This window comes from Polistes canadensis, unplaced genomic scaffold (genome assembly GCF_001313835.1).
Source record: "Polistes canadensis isolate GaletaPanama2010 unplaced genomic scaffold, ASM131383v1 scaffold_184, whole genome shotgun sequence".
In the NCBI taxonomy this organism is placed as follows: domain Eukaryota; kingdom Metazoa; phylum Arthropoda; class Insecta; order Hymenoptera; family Vespidae; genus Polistes; species Polistes canadensis.
Window position 1 is genome coordinate 309,571 of NW_014569731.1, and position 18,796 is coordinate 328,366.

General features: G+C 28.4%; 5 protein-coding genes across 12 annotated transcripts; 2 read left to right on the top strand and 3 right to left on the bottom strand.

Annotated features, from left to right (window-relative positions):
- Positions 1 to 506: 506 nt before the first annotated feature.
- LOC106789466 (tumor protein p63-regulated gene 1-like protein) lies at positions 507 to 4,407 on the top strand. 2 transcript variants are annotated; one of them, XM_014753679.1, is made up of 7 exons: positions 518 to 580; positions 686 to 813; positions 1,112 to 1,328; positions 1,505 to 1,681; positions 1,796 to 1,903; positions 3,729 to 3,862; positions 3,952 to 4,407. In XM_014753679.1, exons 2-7 carry the CDS (start codon positions 726 to 728, stop codon positions 4,137 to 4,139), a joined length of 912 nt encoding a protein of 303 aa, XP_014609165.1. In that variant the 5' UTR covers positions 518 to 580; positions 686 to 725; the 3' UTR covers positions 4,140 to 4,407. The 2 variants fall into 2 exon arrangements, with proteins under 2 accessions (XP_014609166.1, XP_014609165.1); XM_014753680.1 differs by lacking the exon at positions 1,796 to 1,903 and having other exon boundaries at positions 507 to 813.
- A 45-nt stretch (positions 4,408 to 4,452) lies between these two features.
- LOC106789465 (sphingolipid delta(4)-desaturase DES1) lies at positions 4,453 to 7,548 on the bottom strand. Of its 2 annotated transcripts, XM_014753678.1 has the most exons (7): positions 7,345 to 7,547; positions 6,868 to 6,930; positions 6,754 to 6,780; positions 6,527 to 6,666; positions 6,239 to 6,452; positions 5,940 to 6,151; positions 4,453 to 5,854 (listed from the first exon to the last, which is right to left on the bottom strand). In XM_014753678.1, the coding sequence occupies exons 1-7, from the start codon at positions 7,424 to 7,426 to the stop codon at positions 5,714 to 5,716; spliced, it is 879 nt and encodes a 292-aa protein (XP_014609164.1). In that variant the 5' UTR covers positions 7,427 to 7,547; the 3' UTR covers positions 4,453 to 5,713. The 2 variants fall into 2 exon arrangements, with proteins under 2 accessions (XP_014609164.1, XP_014609163.1); XM_014753677.1 differs by having other exon boundaries at positions 6,754 to 6,930; positions 7,345 to 7,548.
- A 292-nt stretch (positions 7,549 to 7,840) lies between these two features.
- On the top strand, positions 7,841 to 10,775 carry LOC106789469 (sodium-dependent phosphate transport protein 1, chloroplastic-like). Of its 2 annotated transcripts, XM_014753689.1 has the most exons (9): positions 8,122 to 8,313; positions 8,611 to 8,770; positions 8,834 to 8,946; positions 9,023 to 9,154; positions 9,219 to 9,426; positions 9,506 to 9,650; positions 9,969 to 10,083; positions 10,180 to 10,380; positions 10,465 to 10,775. In XM_014753689.1, exons 1-8 carry the CDS (start codon positions 8,122 to 8,124, stop codon positions 10,333 to 10,335), a joined length of 1,221 nt encoding a protein of 406 aa, XP_014609175.1. In that variant the 3' UTR covers positions 10,336 to 10,380; positions 10,465 to 10,775. The 2 variants fall into 2 exon arrangements, with proteins under 2 accessions (XP_014609174.1, XP_014609175.1); XM_014753688.1 differs by lacking the exon at positions 10,465 to 10,775 and having other exon boundaries at positions 7,841 to 8,313; positions 10,180 to 10,454.
- Positions 10,776 to 10,926: 151 nt separating this feature from the next.
- Positions 10,927 to 14,009, bottom strand: LOC106789468. 4 transcript variants are annotated; one of them, XM_014753684.1, is made up of 6 exons: positions 13,460 to 14,009; positions 13,203 to 13,367; positions 12,776 to 12,971; positions 12,496 to 12,685; positions 11,999 to 12,235; positions 10,927 to 11,925 (listed from the first exon to the last, which is right to left on the bottom strand). In XM_014753684.1, exons 2-6 carry the CDS (start codon positions 13,334 to 13,336, stop codon positions 10,976 to 10,978), a joined length of 1,707 nt encoding a protein of 568 aa, XP_014609170.1. In that variant the 5' UTR covers positions 13,337 to 13,367; positions 13,460 to 14,009; the 3' UTR covers positions 10,927 to 10,975. The 4 variants fall into 4 exon arrangements, with proteins under 4 accessions (XP_014609170.1, XP_014609172.1, XP_014609173.1 ...); XM_014753686.1 differs by lacking the exon at positions 13,460 to 14,009 and having other exon boundaries at positions 12,776 to 12,885; positions 13,203 to 13,294; XM_014753687.1 differs by lacking the exon at positions 13,460 to 14,009 and having other exon boundaries at positions 12,776 to 12,885; positions 13,188 to 13,277.
- A 1,269-nt stretch (positions 14,010 to 15,278) lies between these two features.
- Positions 15,279 to 18,404, bottom strand: LOC106789467 (transmembrane protein 53). Of its 2 annotated transcripts, XM_014753682.1 has the most exons (6): positions 18,126 to 18,404; positions 17,801 to 18,051; positions 16,757 to 16,964; positions 16,512 to 16,670; positions 16,054 to 16,179; positions 15,279 to 15,947 (listed from the first exon to the last, which is right to left on the bottom strand). In XM_014753682.1, exons 2-6 carry the CDS (start codon positions 18,034 to 18,036, stop codon positions 15,660 to 15,662), a joined length of 1,017 nt encoding a protein of 338 aa, XP_014609168.1. In that variant the 5' UTR covers positions 18,037 to 18,051; positions 18,126 to 18,404; the 3' UTR covers positions 15,279 to 15,659. The 2 variants fall into 2 exon arrangements, with proteins under 2 accessions (XP_014609168.1, XP_014609169.1); XM_014753683.1 differs by having other exon boundaries at positions 17,801 to 18,338.
- Positions 18,405 to 18,796: the final 392 nt, after the last annotated feature.

Here is an 18,796-nt window from a genome sequence, read left to right on the forward strand (position 1 = left end):
TGATTTTTAAAGAAACTTAAGTAATACAATGATGATAACGACGACGATGAGGATGATGATGAGGATGATGACGATAATAATGAGAATATATTTACATTTTTGTTATAACAATATTTATGTGTAAAATAATCACATATAAGATATACATGTACAAAATAACATTATAACTAAATATGTTCGAATACTTTTTATAAATTTGTTATGTTGTACAGTGTAAAATAGTAAAGATTTTTCTTTACAGATTAATGGTGTGTGGTCTGAGAATAGCATGAATATGATAAGCACAATTATATTTAATGCTATGTACGTAAATAGAAAATCTTATATATCATGATCAACTTATGTCTAATTATGTGGTTGCATATTAATGTCAAATTTCAATACTTCAAATAAATGATTTAATAAAATATATAAATATAAAATAATCTATATATATATTTAAGAAAAAATACAATAAATATGAGAGAGAATATATACAATGGCGCTGATGAAAATTATTTTTCATGATATCGTTTTGTCAATACGTCATCGTACGCCATCTGTAATGATAAGAAATGGCGAATATGTGGCTTGTTAAAATGTTTGTGTACCTAATAAGTATAATATATTAATATTATTCATTTACACACTTCTCGTAATAAAAAGAAATTAAATAAAACTTCATTGAAAATATTCAATTCTACAGTGTATTTTACGATATTTAAAAATACATAAACAACAACGAAATGGATAAAGTACCTTTGGATGACGAACCCGCGGTAAATTTTCAAACAGCTACCTTAGAAATTGCTAAAGATCTAGAAAGTATCGATGGTAAGCTTGAAATTATTATTAATAATGTTATTATTATTTTAATAAACAATGCGTTAAGTATTAAATAAAATATATATCTCAATTAATGAATTTTCATATATGACCGAATATATTTTTGTGCATGCTATCTCTAATCTATTTAACATATTTATATTATATATTATTTATACATATTTATTTCAATGCTGCAGTATTTGTTTATATGTTTCATATTATTTACATTATAATATAGCCTATATATATATATATATATATATATTTAATCTAATTAATAAGAAACATATTATTTTATCTTAAGGATCAATCACTGCAAAATTAGATACAGAAGATAGTTCTAAAACCACAGAACAAGTTCCATCTATTAAAGATATTTCCTACGCTCCATTTAAAAATGTGGACGTGCATAGTTTCTTTACTGATAGAAAAGAAGTTGTTGAACGCGCAATAAATGATTGCCAGGAATTTTTGAAGGATGTCAGTACTAATGACATTATTGGAAGCTGGCTTTTAACTGAGTAAGCATTACTATATATAATTATTTATTATAATGAATTGTGATATATTTAATATTTTAATTAAAAAATTATCTATATATATATATATAAATGTATAGATAAAGCATAAAAAAATTGATACAAGTAAATTGTATGATTTTGCTAAATATTCATACGAACAAAATATATTTTTATAGAATCAGTTTGTGGGATACCGAAAAAGAAAGGCTTATATTGCTTACGAGCACATATATTTACTCTGTGAAATATGATTTTATTTCATTAAAAATATTGGAGTATAGTAAAATACCTCTAGCAAATCTTGACACGGTAGTTATAGGCGAACTGATTTATCCTACGTCATCCCTTGCCCCGTAAGTTTAATGAAAACAGAATATTATTATGCTATTAATGTTAAAGTGCTACTATTATAATTAAATTTAATATTCTTCATTTTATAATTTTTAAGAAAAATGAACTTTTTATAGACGATTAAATGGTTTGGCAGAGGTAATGTCATACGTAATTAATTGTGCCGTACGTCAAGAATGGTCATCACTCACTACATGTTCCAATCTTACACAATTTGAGCCTAGGTATATTAATAGAGTGAATGGGATTTCATATCTGCTTTAATTATAATTGTTCGTTTTTTATTATTTTTCGTTCATTATGGATTTTGTGATATTTATATATATATACTTATCATTTATAAAAATCTTTATTGTATTTATGATAAACAATTAAATCTGTTTTTGTGCGGTAGATAGGAACCGCATAAAAGGAACCGCACAAAAAAAATATTCGGAAATTTTATAAATATACATATAACAAATAACTTTATACAACTTATTACAGAAAATTTTTTTTTATGCGGCTGAGAGGGACATCATAAAAAAGGGGTACTTAGAAAATACGTCAATTATTTACGAAATACATGAGAAAGTACTTCCAAACAAAATAAATAATCAAATTACACATGGAAACATTTTAGAAACATTTAATTTCTCATTGTATACATGGAGAAATTTTCAAAATGTACGTACACAATTCACTGCTACTCGTCGTAATCCAAAACGCGCATCTTCTTGTGATGAATTGGTTCAAAATCTCTTTCGTCACTTGAAGATATAATTTCAATTGATTTATTTTTTGTCACCATAAAATCAGTTATAAGTTTTTGCGACGACGGTCAGTTGGTCAGTTGTTTGTAAATGTCACAATAGCTAGATATGCATGATCGCAGCTTCTTTTGGAATTTCAAACTCCTTTCGGTATTCTTTGGTAGCTATTTGAAGAAAATGCTTTTCCAATTTGTTGGAAAGCTGGATCTCTGTATATATTTTATCAGCTGTCATAGAATCCGGTTATTTTTGTCCGTCTTCATAATTTATCAAATTATTGATAATGTCATTATCATTGACAGTTTCGTCCTCAATTATTTCGGCAAGATACTTTTTCGCTGAAAGTGTCAAAGCCTTCTCCGCTGATGTTATGTGCGAGCGCAGTAATTTCTGATAATAATGTGGACGTGTTTTCGGTTACATTTCGATTAATGACACATTCAGGCCAGATCGTTTTCTAGCACGAATTTAATGAGTGCTGTTTTATTTTAGCGATTGCTGCAGTCTCGTGGTTTATGTAGTCTAAAATTGAGAACTTTCTCCAAACTTTATTCAGGCTTATTCCATTGTTTTCTAGTTTTTTAAAAATGTAGCTGAAAGTTAATTTCACATAATGTTTCTTAAAAGTTACGATTAGCCCTGATCCAGCGGTTTTACAAGGCTAGTCATATTTGGTGGTAAAAACACTATTTGTACATTAGGATGTTCTAAACAAGGATGACCGGGTGCATTATCAACAATTAGCAACACTTTCAAAGGAAGACCCATCTCTGTCATGTATTTTTCAACTTCTGGTACAAAGCAATCATTGAACCATGTTGTAAGAACGCCATTAGAATTCACATACCGCATAAAAAAAATCGCACAAAAATTAAATTGCACAAAACAAATCACACAAAAATGAAATCGCATAAAAAAGGACCGCACAAAAACAGTTTCTACTGTATTCAATCTTTTTACATAGCAAATAACATATTATTATATTCATCTAATAAGAAATTTTGCTTTTGTGTGTTTTTAAAGAGTTGTCTCATTTGTGCCAACAAATGTGTAAATGTAAGTTCTGCTATTTTTATATTGCGTTCTGTGTTTGTCTTGTTCTATGATTTTTATAATTGGTTATATTTTTAAATTATAGTTTATAAATTGTTTGCATGTTTTATCGATATTTTGTATACTTTATAGTTTTATGAATTGATAAACATGTAATATTTAGATATTTGAATTTAGAAAAAAAAGAGAAAAATGGTTTGTAAAATTTGAAATTGAATCGTATTAAGTAGTTTTGAATTTTCAGAAAGCGGCATATGTTAGGCACACGACTAATGTGGAATAAAGGACGTCCGCTATCTCTAAGTAAAAAGTGGAATCCATTTGCAAAAAATATACCATGGCTTACGTATGCGAGTCATCCGTTATTTTGGCATAAAGGTAGATTAAAATAATTTATATATTTATATAAATCTTGCATGTTATCAATAATAATGTCGCATATATAAAAAAATAATTAATAACAATAGGTTCTGAAATGGATAAGACAAAATTTGACGTAGAAGCTATGCATGCAGCAATTTTAAGTTTATTACCAGAAGAATGTAACATGGTGACTGGACCTATAATTGTAGAGAATTACTGCGGTATTGGTGCATTAGTACATAATAAAAATGCTTTAGGTTTTTTCAAAGTTCGAGGTAAAGTAAGCTTTTAAAAAATACGTTGCAAAATTTATGTATAAATGTTTAATCTAACTTAAGTATTGCCAGAAGTATGAAGAGAACTTCAAGTGCTATATAGATCATTGTCCTACTATTTTTACATTCTATATTTAAATATCTCGTTATCTATATATATTTTAAATTGATACGATGCTATTTTATTACTAATCACATATCCAATTTTTAATAATTTAATTGATGAAATAAAGATAGTTTTTATTTAAATAAAGATATAAAACATACAAGGGGAAAAAAAAGAATCTTATATGATGTATATATAAAGTTATTATAAACTTAAATTAGCCGTACAATTTTTATGTATTTATTCTTTTTTTTTAAACATCTATTTAAATATTACTTTTTAGTTATTAATGTACAATTCATAGCATTGTTTTTTCATTAGATTGAAAATTTAATATTCGTTGAAATATAATTACAAATATAAATAAATTTATTTATTGTCGCAAATTATTATATCAAACGTTGATGATTATTTAAGCGAGTATTTCTTATATATTTATCACTTTTATAATATATATCAATGATATTGCTTAGAAAAATGTATAATTTATGTAATATATAATAAACCAACGATTAATCGAGGATTTAACAATATTTAGAGCTGATAATAACTATCTATTTTTAATATATAACCAAATTTGTCATTTCTTTTAATTTATTTTTAGAATTATTGCGGATGTGCGCGTTCTTTTTTATTTTTACAATGTTCTTTCCCTGTTTTAACGAGACCATGTGTTACGTCCTAAAGATGAAAGTATTAAAATTTTTTGCTTAGCCTGTTTTAGTCACTTTGTATTCACCGGGTTTAGCCAGAACCAGGCTGGTTCGTTTTTCCCGAAGATTAAATAACGTTAAAGAATGGTAAATTATATAAAATAGAATTTATTATCATTGGTTCTTATGTGTTGTATTAAAATTCTGATCCTAAATAACTAAATATTTGTGTAAAATAATGTATTCATTTAATTATATCTGATATTACCGAAATTCATAAAAAAATTTATATAATATATGTATAATGAAGTAATTATTATTATTTGGATTATCATTATGTGTCGGAAATCATCTTATCGTATGATTTATATCTGTACGATCTTATTTTCTTGAAATATTACTTTATAAATCATTTCATCCAAATCTTATATTTAAATTATTATAAGGCTTGGAAATGTATTATAATTTATTTAGCTAAATTATTTATTCTTCATTGTTATACTTAACATTAGATTTATCATTGACATTGATTGCGTATACCTATTTTTATCAAAACCCGTCATATTGATTATAAATAACTCTTGAAAGTTCTGCTTTTTGTTTTTGTTTCGTAACATTATTTTCGCGTTTTATTATGTAAATTAAAATAAAAACAAATAGTTAAAATATATTTACGATTTTTGTAATTTTGACCATGAAATTTGATTTTGTTAATTTAATATTTAAATAATCATCATACTTGTGCATTGTAATAAATGTAATAATGATAATAGAATTTCTGTACATAGTATTGGTAAATACTAATTATTAGCAAAAGTATAATATTTTTAATTCATGATTTTAAGCCTTTATGTTTTCGTTTCATTCTTGCATATGGGCCAATTTCAGGATCCATCACAAAATCATATAAAACTGATGTCCAAGAATCGTGTTTAGGCAGATCATCATAAAATTCAGATGCAATACGTTTCACCTAGAGATAAATAAGAAATAAATAAATGTATATTTCTATATAATCATAGATTTCTTTTGTCTTCGTGTAAAAAGATAGATTATACTTCAGGTAATCGTGAACCAGGTACAGCAGGAAAGTCATGATGTTCGTTATGATAGCCAACATTGAATGTTATAAAATTTAAAGGTCCATAGTAACTATAAGTTTCAAATCCCTTTTTGTACATATAATGTTCTGATATAAAGTGACCTGCTACAGGATGTAGTCCCATTGCCATAAGTGATCCTCCGATTAAATATATTAATACTTTGCCACCTGATATATATGCAAATATACATATTACAATGATTTGATAAGTATTAAAAGCGTAAAAAATACTTTTAATGTCTAATATGTTCTTACCAAAAAAATACCATAACATTGCATCAAATATTAATTGCATTATTAAGTTAATATACTCAAACATTATTGGTGCTTTTGGATAAGTTATTAAAGGACGAAAGGCATAAAAAAATGGTTGCAAACATATCCAACAAAATTTGCCAAATGTGGTAGAAAATAATTTTGCTTCCAATAAAGTTGGTAAATCTGTATCAAGTTTTTCATCTCCCTGATACTGTACATTAAAAAATTTTTATTTCTAATCTTTTATTAGCATATAATTAAATGATTCAAATGATAAATTCTTACACGATGATGTTCCAGGTGATATTTCTTAAAACTTATTGATATTGGTATCCCTATTGGCAAATTAGCAAACAGACCAAATATTCTATTGGCCATAGGTCGAGCATGTCCGAAGGCAAGATTATGTGATATTTCATGAATGGCTAAAGTATGCAAGCAACATATATTAAATTTCAAAAAAAGTATATAGTATTATTTATTGTTTATTTCTTTTTGATTTATTTACTTACCAAGCATAAGGGAATGATTAATTATACCTCCAAAACAATATGCCATTAGAAAAAGTTTAGGATAACTTAAATCTCTAACAATAAATAAAGATAAAAATTGCACTAAAACCATACCGGTTACTATCCATTTAAATCTAGGATCGTAGCCAAACAATTTTTTTATTTGTGGATATTTTTCTGCAATATAATAAACATGGTATATATAACTTGAACGATTCATTATAAAGTGATCAAAATCAAATCACATAAACTATTTTTCATATTACTTATTTCAAGTAGAACATATGTATAAACATTAAGTGTATAGTAAATCATAGTTCTAATTAATAAATTCTGTTTATATTAACACACACCTATATATAGCATATGAATATAAAATATTTTTCTATTCTCAAAATGATAAAATGGATATTTTCTTAAAAATGATTATTATAAAAGATAATCGATGAATAATCTCGCAAAAAATGTTACAGAATAAAGTACATACAAATGAAATTACTGATAAGAATGTCACGTACAATCATTCTACAATCTACACATACACACATATACATTAAAATAATGGTATGTAAGGTTAGATTTCTTCCTTACCTAATATTATTTTACGACGACTAGCATGCGGTTCTTCGGTGTAAGTCCATTCGAAGTCTGTTCTCGAGACTCTTTGTCCCATTTTGTTTTCTTAATGTAAATGTTTGCGAATAATAAACTATTATATTTGCCGGATAGTTTCATTGAATTTCCTTATATATATCTCGCTGACACGAGATATGGATACTGATACGCGCACATGCGCAGCTCATTGATTAAATATTGAAAAATCACAGCTTAATGGTAACATTGATTGTTAGAACTCATAATCAAATGAAAACGGATACGAGTAATTATTAAACTTGAATGACAAAACATAAATGGACTATAGTGATAAATAAATTTGCAAATTTATTTAATAATTATCGATATTTTAATAAGTGAAAGTAAATGTTATTTATCGATTAGTTTAAATTTTGAATTTGAAATCTAACAAGACGATTATCGATATATATGCTCAAATCGAGAGTATTTGATAATTATCGAACTGCCAATATCGAGATGTAATCCGATAGTTGACACGTCGGACAACGTCAACGATTTACACAGTTATAGTATGTGTAAATTATCGTCAATTTAATAACTTTAACACTATCGGTGAAAGGATTGGTATTATTCTACGATAAACGATGCACGCAAAAGATTTGTTTAAAGTTTCATTTGCTACAATGCTGAAGTAAATTAATTAATTTTACATATTAGAAGAGGTTAGGCTATCGTTAAGCTGTCGTGCGATGTAAATTTTGAAGGCATATTAAATACCGAGTTTGTTTTGAGATGCCAAAATTCAAGATGCTTCCGCGTACATCGCGGATCGTTGCACTTTGTTCCGCTGCGAATTTTATTAATGCAGCGGATCGAGTTATCATGCCGATAGCAATCGTTCCTATGACCGATGAATTTAAATGGAATCTTCATTGGCAGGGTTGGATATTATCCGCTTTTGCATTTGGTTATTTTACTAGTCAGGTATGGAATTTAAATAGACAAAAAAGTCATTAAGTTAACACTCGAAGCGCTAGACTCCTTTTAATATACACATTTAAACATTGATTATTATTTTATCTAGAAATTGATTTATTTCAATTCTTTATAAAGATCTTTTTCGAATATAAATTTTTTTCATAAAATGAATATTTCGACGTTCTAGCTAAAATTTTTAATAAATAAGTCGGCGCTTTAAGCTTTAATTGATCTACAAATGATGTTATACGAACATTTAAGCTATCTTATTGTTAAATAAGATAATAATAATATGTTAATTAGATTATTGGTGCAAGTATAGCAAGTCGTTTTGGTTGTAAAACAGTACTAATGTTGGCTGTTTTATTATGGTCTATAAGTACCGTAGTAACACCACTCTTGGCACAATCTATTCCATTGCTTATCATCTGCAGAGTTATTCTTGGTTTAGGTGAAGGATTAGGTAAGAATTCTTATAAAACCTTATGATATTCATATGTCGGATGTATAACTGTGAATGTTTTAGGCTTGCCAGTGATATTTCATTTATTTGCGCATAGTGTACCTATAGAAGAAAGATCAAGAGCGTTTGGTTATCTCGTAGCTGCTGGTTCTGTTGGCCAAGTTGTTGCATCTGTTGTAAGTGTTTTTTAAATTTATCATCATTCGTAATTATCTTTTACAATGCATTAAATTATATTGTTATTATTATTAGATTTGTCCTAATTTGTCCTGGCAAAGTGGATTTTATTTATTTGGTATTATTGGAATTGTTTGGACTTTGTTGTGGCTATTATTATATCAAGAAATTAATTCTCAGGATGAAATTCCTCTCTTCGTACCAAAGGTAAATTTTTTATTACACTAATAACTTATTTTTATGAATAGCGTTTTTTTCATTATATTTTTAGGTGACACAAAATAGAAACTTACGTTGGACTGAATTTATTACTCATTGGCCTTTATGGGCTTTGTATATAGCACATTTTGCAATGAATTGGAGTAATTATATAATTATGCAATGGCTGCCTACTTATTTGACAAGAAATATATCTGCTAATAAAGAAAGCATAAGTTTAACGGCACTTCCATATATTGTCAATTCTCTTGTTGGTATCGGTATGTATCTTACACGCGTATTTTATTTTTTTAAAGCAGTTGCATAGGGTATAATACGTGGGATTAAATTTTTCTATAGTTGCCGGACATAGCGCTGATAATCTTATACAGAAAAGATGGTCTGTTTTATCTGTAAGAAGACTGATGACAAATATAGGTTTAATAGGACCAGGAGCGTTTTTATTGGCATTTTGTGCAGTGGATAATTTACTTGCTGCAGTAATGTAAGTATTTCTAAATAATTTTATGAATATATACAATATACAGGGTGATTGACTAACTCTAGTCACCAAGATAGCTCCAAAAGTATGATAATAACAAAAAAGTTTATAGAACGAAAGTTACATGAAAAATTCGGAAGTATAATATGACGTCAGTGTTTTTTTGCTAGGTTTAGTCGCTTTTGAGATTTAAAAGTCAAGTTTGTTTTTTTTAAATGGAATGCTATGTTTTGGTACTTATTTTTTGATAGCGGCTGTCGTGGCGAATCCATATATATATATATAGTATATGCTAATAATATATACTTTTTTATTGAACAGTTTTATTTCTATATCAATGGGACTTTGCGCATGCAATTCTTCTGGACATCTCAGCAATCATGCAGACATAGCACCAAATCATGCAGGAATTACTTTTGCTGTATCAAATACTATCGTAAGTATATAAGTTTTATGTTATTTATAAAAGTTGATGTGTCAAATAGTTAGTATCAATATACTTTTATATTAATTAATAAATTAAATTTTTCAGGCCACTATACCTGGTATTCTTTGTGGTCCATTAACGGCTGAATTAGTAACTGCTTCTCATGGTCGATGGATGCCAGTGTTTGTATTGGCTGCAGCAATTAATTTCACAGGTGCTATAATATACCAAAGTCATAGCTCAGCACTTCCAGTATTGTGATATGATCAATTACAGGAAAAATTATCGATTGTTCCGTGAAAAAAGGTAGCTTGTGATGTTTATTTGGATGTATATATTTGTATTGAGGAGATTATGGTATATAAAAATTATATACACAAGAATATATAGTTTCAGAATCTTAGCATATATAGATCCAACATGGCATACATTTACTATATTACATAGAAACCACTGAAAAACACATATCAAAATATAAGAAATATATATTTTAACAGACTCGTAACACTATAAATAAATGCAGTGTGAAAAGTGTTTAGTGATGACTATTGTAAACGCGATGGAAACATTGCAACAGTGCCATTTTTGATGCGTAAACTGGAATTGGTTAAGATTCGTGACGAACATGTATGAATCTAAAATAACATACATATTCGTCTTTAATTTGTGCATCATAATTACACGAATTAATAGGTAACATTTTGTGATATGTTCTGATATATATATATATATATATACAAGATTTTAATTTTGCACATAGAAAAAATTGTATATTGTGTATAAGTCGATAATGTACATAAAGAATGTGTTTTAAGATGCAATTTTTATATATAAAAAAAAAATTAAAACAAATAAAAAACACCAGTTCTGTCACAATTATTTTTTCTTTTTAAATATCATTTTACATAGGATACAACGAAAATAATTCTTTTTTTAAATATTCCGATTGAAGGACTTTATCTAAGATATTTTTCGGTAGACTTAGATTATTACAGTCCATTTTTACGAATGTATTTTCTTTTGGTAATTTTTCATTAAACTCGTCAAAAATTTCAATCGATTTTGTGTCTATGTTTTTTGTTTCGTTAGCTGATTCTTTATTTTCTCCAAAATCATTATTTTTTAGAGATGTTTCGATTCCATCTTTCTCGAAATTATTTATATTTTTTTCACTAACGCATAAAGAATGATTTAAATTTTCATTAAAATATTCTTTGATGTCATTTTGAGATTCCATTACTTTTATAGTTACATTTTTTTGCTCTATTGTATTAAGTTTATCAAAATTTGTGGTATACTTCTCTAAATATTTGTCTATCCCGGTTTTAACTTTACGTGATGTTTTATTATTTAAGGAATCATTTTTATAAGGATTTAGTAAATTCGATTCGTAGGTTAAGATATCGTTTATAATCCGCAATCGTTTTTCTGTAAACAACGATTGTTGCTCAACAATATTTCTCTTTTCGTTCCCTAAAATATCTTCTTTAAGTTCTCTACTAGATAAATCGATACTCGTTCTTGTAGATTTTACAATGGTCAATTGATCTTGTTTTGGAAATAACACGTTTTTGATATGTTCAACGTCACGTTGATCAATCATTTCAGAATGTTTGGAAAATTTGCTATTCTTTGATAATATATCCTGATCATTTGTTGAGTCAACATTTTTTTTTATCTTATTTTTATCGCACGCAGTGGTTTTTAATACTTCGTATAATTTTTTCATATGCGGATTAAAGATGTATTTTTCTTTTCTGCGATCGTGATGTTTTTGAAATTGTTCCCAATTCGTTTTAACTTTTTCTACATCTCGATCTATATAATTTAATTTTGCTGATGCTATTTTCCCTGTACGCAATAGAATTTTATATATACAGGATATGTTTACAAAATGAAATTCGATTTTGATTATAAGACTTACATTTCTTATCTGATTCTTTTGAAATCGTTTCATTTTTCGTTAAATCTGTCCTTTTAAGAATACAAGGTAAAGAAGCCTGGTTTTCACAAACGTTCGTCAATTTTTCATTTTTTTCAAAAATGTTCATTGAATTATTAGGAGAAGAATTTAATTTCGGTAATGTTACAATAGAACGTGCTTTTGCATCTTTTGCAATATGTTTTCTGTCGTTTGTTGTAGATTTAGAAATTGTTGAAACTGTGCAATAAAACAGATACCACCAAAACTTAATTATTGTTAATTAACTTATACTTCTATTTATTTAGTCAATATTTTTTTGTACATTTTAAATTAATATTTTATAAAATAAATGGCCGGTATAGATTAATATTTTTTTTCAGTATAAATATTGATCATTTATTTAAAATACTGATAAACAAATGTTTTAAAATATTGATCCAATAAATAGCAGTTTTTCAAATTATCGTATATTCTTCATCATTTTTATATTTTAATACCTTTCAAGCCGTTAAATGAACCACATGAATATATAGAATTTTTAGAATTGTTAAAACCTTTTGATGTATCGTTATTTTCAACATTTCCAAAAGGATTGAATTCGTACACGATGTTGTTTGTTGCAGAGATTCTTTTTGCAGGCTGCCATGTACGTGCTGGTCTAGTTATCCAAAGTGCATTTTCTGTATTCTATTAAAAAATTGTTGAATCATTTAAAATTGATTCATTTATAAAATTAAGATTATTTTTACCATTATTAAAAGAAATAAAATTACGTACGATATTCTGCTTTATTTTACTTTTTCTTGCCGACATTATTTTTTCATTATTTGTTCGTCCTTCCGCGTTTACGTGTTTAGAATTATTTCGTGATTTTAAATCATACGGATCTACATCAGAATTGAATTGATTATCGCAATGCAACGAGCATAATGCTTCCAATATTTTCTGCTTGTCAATTTTAGCCAGTCTGCTTCTATTTGAAATTTTGAGGAAATTTTTTATCTGTTTTTTTTTTTTAATTGTTATGGTCAGAAATTGTGTAAATCATAGATGGCAAAATTATGGCCCAAGGAATTTTCAAAAAATTTTACCAAAGTTTTGTTAATTATTTAAGAATGATTCAAAATCGATTTAAATGTTAGATTCACGAACTGGTAAATTTTAAACTTTGTATTTAATTTTAACCTACCATTAAAAGACTTACTTGTTGTGAATATTAAAACGAATGTATTCCTTTAAAATGTTCTCAGGACTTACGAAGTGTTGAAAATTAAAAATTACTTTGTCACCTTTTCTAATAAATAATGGATGAGCTCTTACAGTAGCAGTTTTTCGCATAGGATTCAATTTTCGTGATTTTTTGTTAGTACTGAAATTCAATAACTCATTTTCTATTATCAACTCTTCTTTATTTGAGGGTAAATTTTCTGATCAGCTTGTATTACATGTAGTATTTCGTACCTGTTCGAAGATTTGACTTTAAATTCAAATTTAGTAGACTCCTCGTCGAGTTCTTTTGGTTCCACTTTTTGTTCGACGTCTTGAACGAAATAAGAAAGTCCTCTGAGACGAATTTTTTCTTCTCGATTTAGCGATCTCGATCCTCGAAGGGATTCCACACGGTTTGGTAAAAAAGTAGATAGATAATGGGATCGCGCGCGCGAAAAATTCGAAAAACTACTTTCGATATACGCCAGTTCCAAAAGTTCTACCAAGAAAAAATTATATTTTTTCTCAAATAGTATTTTCTTAATCAAAAGATTTTTTAGGATCTTAATACGTTTTCATTCTTTAGCTGTTACTATTTTATTGTCAAATGTTAACCATCATATTCTTGACAGAAATTTTTTTGAAAAATCGATTACTATCATCTTTTTCATTATCGATCATGATCGATAAATTTCCGTGAAGGTTGGTCGAGCAAAAGAATATAAAATTCAGATTTTGATTAAAATTGAATAAGTATTTTGTTTAAGTATAGTATGCATGTATATTTTGTAAGAGACATAAGTTATCAAATTTCACCTAAAAGTCTGATCTTTCATATATTATACTTTAATAATATAATAATTAAAAATATTATAAAAAAATACATGTACTATTTTTAATTTTTTAATTATATTATATCATCAAATTATATATCATTGTAAATATTTTATTAATAATACTACAATTATATATTTTTTACCCGTTCACACAGAGAAATTTATATTTTAATCAAATAAATATTTTTTCATTTTTATTATTTTAAAATTATATATGTGCCTATACAAAAAAAAAACTGTATGATACATTTGTTAGAGGTATTTATCAGTCTTTATTTTGTAATTAATCGACAGATCAAAATATATTTGCATTTATATATATTCGCGTTAACATAGTACTGATATAACGAGAGACACAATGTAGGAAGGGAAGGAATCATTGATGAAGAGGAGGATTTGGTTTAGAGAAATTTTCTTTAAATCCTCCTTTTTAATGACGATGCAATTTGAAATCTCTGATTTATGACGAAAGCTAAATCAAGATTCTAACTCTATATTATGTGTATTTTGTGCGATTTATCATCGAACCAAGTTGACCAACTACTCGCGAGTCATAATTCGAGTCATACTAATCATCGAATTCACGATTATGAGATACATATAATAACAGATAATAATAATTATTATAATCTAAATAATTAGAATAATAATACTAATGATAATATAATGTAGGATCCATGCTCTTTTTACAATCGTGTTTCAAAAAATAGATATTCAGAGCTATTCGAAGGATCCTCGTATTTTTTTGTATTTTTTATATTTTCTAAACATATTTTATAGTACGTTCTCTTTTTTTCTCTCTCTTTCTTTCTCTCTCTCTCTCTCTCTCTCTCTCTCTCTCTATTTCTTACGTATGTTATTTAAATAAATCTCTCTCCCTTCTCTCTCAATATTGTTCAAACAATAATAATGATAATAATAATAAGAATCATTATTATATTATGTTGATCATTAATTCAGCAGCAAAGTGCACCTAGAGTCATTATAAACTCACTACGCGGGGAACGTGTTCCTGCGGAATTACTTATTTTTATCTTTTAATTCTTTTTGTTGTTGTTGTTGGGGTTTGTCTTGTACTGCTGTACATATTTATTTTTTCGTACTATGTACTTACAATCAATCGAGGCACCTTCTATACGTACTTATTTATTCATACGCCTTTCGGATTGTCGGAAAATGGAAGATGTGTAAAGGGGAAGAAATTGAAAAGCAACGAAGATATATATATATATATATACGCGTTTTTGAAAACTAACGGAGTTCGAAAATCGATACTAATTTTCGTTTTCTTGTAATTTTCCTTTTTTTTTTGTTGACAAATTTTTCTTCTTATATATAAAGGAGAATATAAATTAAAAAAAAAATTATCATTCCATTGTTCGTCTTATTCCATCGTTAATTTGCTTAGAAAAATAAAAATAATTAAAAAAATTAAATTAGTAAAAAAAATATGACCAGTATTAACCGATTTTCGATATCCGTAAGTTTTGACAACGAACGTGTGTTTGAAATTTCCTTGCGACGAGATAATGCAAGATAATTTTTGCTAATAAAAATGCTTGTTCTTCTTATCTTTTTCATTTTATCGACGATTTGTTCTTTCGCGCGTATGACTACTAATTTTGATACTTGGTTGCCTCGTTAGGCAAAACGACACGTTTCGTGAGGCGAGGTTGCGAATTGTAAACGTCGGATTCGATATGATCTTCGTCAAGATTAGGTGATTTCTCAAACCTCTTGGACGGGTTGCCAGACTGCAGGCATTCGTTGATGAAACTGTAAACTGTGTTAACGTAGACCTCTCGATACATTGCATAATGCTTAACATGGGGTGAATTTGTAAAGAGTACTAGTTGTACACGTACTCCGCGTTCTGCACGCCGGCTTGCGAATTTCTCAACGTCCTGAAAATATAATTCTATTTTGTAATACAAAATTTATCTTGGTAAATACTCGAGATCAAAATCATAGGTTTTAAACTTGAGTTATAGAACATTTGTATAAACTAACTGCAGCAGGAATTAAGGTGTCGGTATTCGAGTAAAGAAATAGTTGTGGCCAAGAAGATGATTCTTCCATCAATGCGAAAGGATTCGATTGGATGGTGAAACCTCTTCCAAGTGCATGGGCGATCACCTGTATAAATTACATTTCTATTGAGTTTGCTATCATCAATCATTTCTGAAACATTGAAGAGTGTGAAGATTTACGCTTGATATCATAAATTTCAAGCGAAGGTATAGTATTGCGATTGTTAGTATTCCACAAGATACTACATAACTAATCAAATACCATTTTATTTTCAATATTTGTTTTTTTTAAAGATATTATCGCAGTAACATCGCATAAAATTTATGGTAATGAGCTTAAATCTTGTATTATTTTTATCCTGAAACCAATTTACCCTGTACCTGAAGAATCAGGCTTATCACTACAAAGTAAGAGAGAAACAAGTAGGCGATAAAAACCTCGAAGAACCAGTACATTGATAAGAAGATCGTAATGAAGAAAGACATCGGTATATTTGTTAGAGGATGTCCACCAATGATTGCACTGATAGCTTTGAACAGGGATGTAACTCTTCTTTCACCTGGTGCACTGTCAAAGATCACTCCTTTCACTTGCGACTGTGGGATCAAATTAAAATGAACATTTATGAAGAAATTAATATTCTTATAGAAAAAAGTGATTAAGAAATAAATTGTTCCGTTACCTGGATCGGAGAATTCATTTCTTGCATTGCAATACTGATGTGTTGATAAAGTAAAGCGCCACCGTTGCTAAATATGTGGAAGAATATCGGATGATCGTTCAAACTGTTTTTAGCAATTACTTGCAACAATCGTTTGCCTATATAAGGCATTTTGTTTCTTCGTCCAAAAAGACATTCCATCGGTGCTGTATAACGAAGAGTGATGCAACTGGAAATAATTGAATTCTATGATTTGTTAGTAATATTATATAATAGTTTTTTTAGTTGATATTAAATACAACTCAAGTAATATTATCGTTAACATTTGATATAATGGTTAACGAAGATTTTATGTCTATTTTCAAGTTATTTATCAACTTATATGAAAATAATTCTGTCTTTATTAAATCTGGACATTTTTTAGTAGTCAGGGCAATTTCGTATTCAGAAAATTAACTTGTTGTTATGTAAATATGATTTGAAATATTGTATTATGTAACTTTTAGCTGTGTCAAAATGTACTTCATGAAATCAATAAAAATTAGCTCGCGGCATATAAATTAATATATGAAAAATATTCTCTGCATATAAAGTAGAGTAATTAAAAGTAAATTCCAACACGTGTTTACTGATCGATCACAACATCGAACATTTTCAAAATTACTGTACAGTAATTAACGCGTCTTAAAGAAAATAAACCTAACGAAATTCCTAAACTTTTGTCAGACGACAAAAAAATATTATATTTTCAAAAAACCGAATCCCCGAACCAAGTGAGCAGCATCTGTGCAAAGCCGGTACGGAGCGGTCGATAATCGTCGACTACAAACGTACCACCGGCTGCCGTTTTGCTGGTTGACGTCAAATTTATCGTCAAAATCGTATCGAACGAAATGTTAATGAAAACAGAAAAAAGGAAGAGAAGCAGACAGACTCATTTCCTTTAATAGTTACCAGACTGATTGAATGAATAAGCATGTATAGATTTGGAGGCTGACCTTGAATTCTAATGACAAAGAATGAGAGAAAGAAAGAGACACAAGGTTACCTATGAAATGATCCTACCTCTTCTCCTTATAAATAGCACTGTATTTAGCCAAATATCTATCCTGACATCCAGCCCATCCAAGAAGAACAACCAATGGTCGTTTGTCTTCTTCATAGACGAAAACAAATTCTTCTCTATGATCCTGTCCATTGGTCGTGGAAGACGTCAAAGCTGGGTCCTTTGGTGATGGTGGAAAAGACGGGAACATTATGCAGTATTCCAGGTCCTCCTGATCGCTCATCTTCTCTGGCATATTCGTATCGTGGTTCTATTCAACCCAGAAATGATTCTTCTTAATACGTAAGCGTATATAGTTAGATGTGTCTATGTATGTATATTTACGTAGCCGCCGATGATGACGGCTGAGTTCAGATAGATGATGAAAGTGAAGAAGAGAAGAAGTAGAGTACTTCGAGGAAACGTAACGTAACGTAACGTTGAGCGCGGGTAACTCCAAAGAGAGAGTCAGAATGAGGTGGAAAAGATGAAGTGGGAGATATGTATATAGATATATGTATGTGTATATCTTCCTATCTATCTCTTTCTTTCACTCTCTCTCTCACTCTCTTTCTCACCCTTTCATTTAAACACATACATTGACCTAAGCAACATATAAAGGCACCCTACCACTAGCACATAGAAAGCTTTCCTCTCGTTCGGTACGAGCTTGCGTCGTACCGTTCGCGTTCTTCGAAAGCGCGAAAGCGAATCAGAAGATCGATAAATGGAGTTTCCTGAAGGTGCACGCAAGTCACCTCATCGTATCCAGTTCAAACAAGATTATTTTATACGAGAATTATTATTTTTGTCTTTTTTTTCTTGTTTAATTTTTTTTCATACTTTTCGTTTCCACAGAGAACAAAATTTGAAAGATTAATACGTTTCCTTGCAACACTTACCATAATCTAATTCTTTTCAAATAGATTTTTTTGTTCATCGATGATACGCTTTACGAGGCAAATGTTACACGCCGAAATATCGACCAGATACAATAACGAAAAGTCGAGAATAAT

Excerpts from the sequence above, each read along its gene's own strand:
- LOC106789469 (XM_014753688.1), top strand. The coding sequence starts at position 8,122 with ATGCCAAAATTCAAGATGCTTCCGCGTACATCGCGGATCGTTGCACTT. Across the intron at positions 9,427-9,505 it reads CAATTCTCTTGTTGGTATCG|TTGCCGGACATAGCGCTGAT; the intron begins GTATGTATCTTA and ends ATTTTTCTATAG. Across the intron at positions 10,084-10,179 it reads TTGCTGTATCAAATACTATC|GCCACTATACCTGGTATTCT; the intron begins GTAAGTATATAA and ends TAAATTTTTCAG.
- LOC106789467 (XM_014753682.1), bottom strand. The coding sequence starts at position 18,036 with ATGCCAGAGAAGATGAGCGATCAGGAGGACCTGGAATACTGCATAATG. Across the intron at positions 16,965-17,800 it reads GCTATTTATAAGGAGAAGAG|TTGCATCACTCTTCGTTATA; the intron begins GTAGGATCATTT and ends AATTATTTCCAG. Across the intron at positions 16,671-16,756 it reads AAATGAATTCTCCGATCCAG|TCGCAAGTGAAAGGAGTGAT; the intron begins GTAACGGAACAA and ends TTGATCCCACAG.
- LOC106789465 (XM_014753677.1), bottom strand. The coding sequence starts at position 7,426 with ATGGGACAAAGAGTCTCGAGAACAGACTTCGAATGGACTTACACCGAA. Across the intron at positions 6,453-6,526 it reads ATCACCTGGAACATCATCGT|TATCAGGGAGATGAAAAACT; the intron begins GTAAGAATTTAT and ends TTTAATGTACAG. Across the intron at positions 5,855-5,939 it reads CTGGTTCACGATTACCTGAA|GTGAAACGTATTGCATCTGA; the intron begins GTATAATCTATC and ends ATTTATCTCTAG.
- LOC106789466 (XM_014753679.1), top strand. The coding sequence starts at position 726 with ATGGATAAAGTACCTTTGGATGACGAACCCGCGGTAAATTTTCAAACA. Across the intron at positions 1,329-1,504 it reads GGAAGCTGGCTTTTAACTGA|AATCAGTTTGTGGGATACCG; the intron begins GTAAGCATTACT and ends ATATTTTTATAG. Across the intron at positions 1,682-1,795 it reads CCTACGTCATCCCTTGCCCC|ACGATTAAATGGTTTGGCAG; the intron begins GTAAGTTTAATG and ends AACTTTTTATAG.
- LOC106789468 (XM_014753684.1), bottom strand. The coding sequence starts at position 13,336 with ATGCGAAAAACTGCTACTGTAAGAGCTCATCCATTATTTATTAGAAAA. Across the intron at positions 12,686-12,775 it reads GTAAAATAAAGCAGAATATC|AATACAGAAAATGCACTTTG; the intron begins GTACGTAATTTT and ends ATTTTTTAATAG. Across the intron at positions 11,926-11,998 it reads AAAAGAATCAGATAAGAAAT|GGAAAATAGCATCAGCAAAA; the intron begins GTAAGTCTTATA and ends TATTGCGTACAG.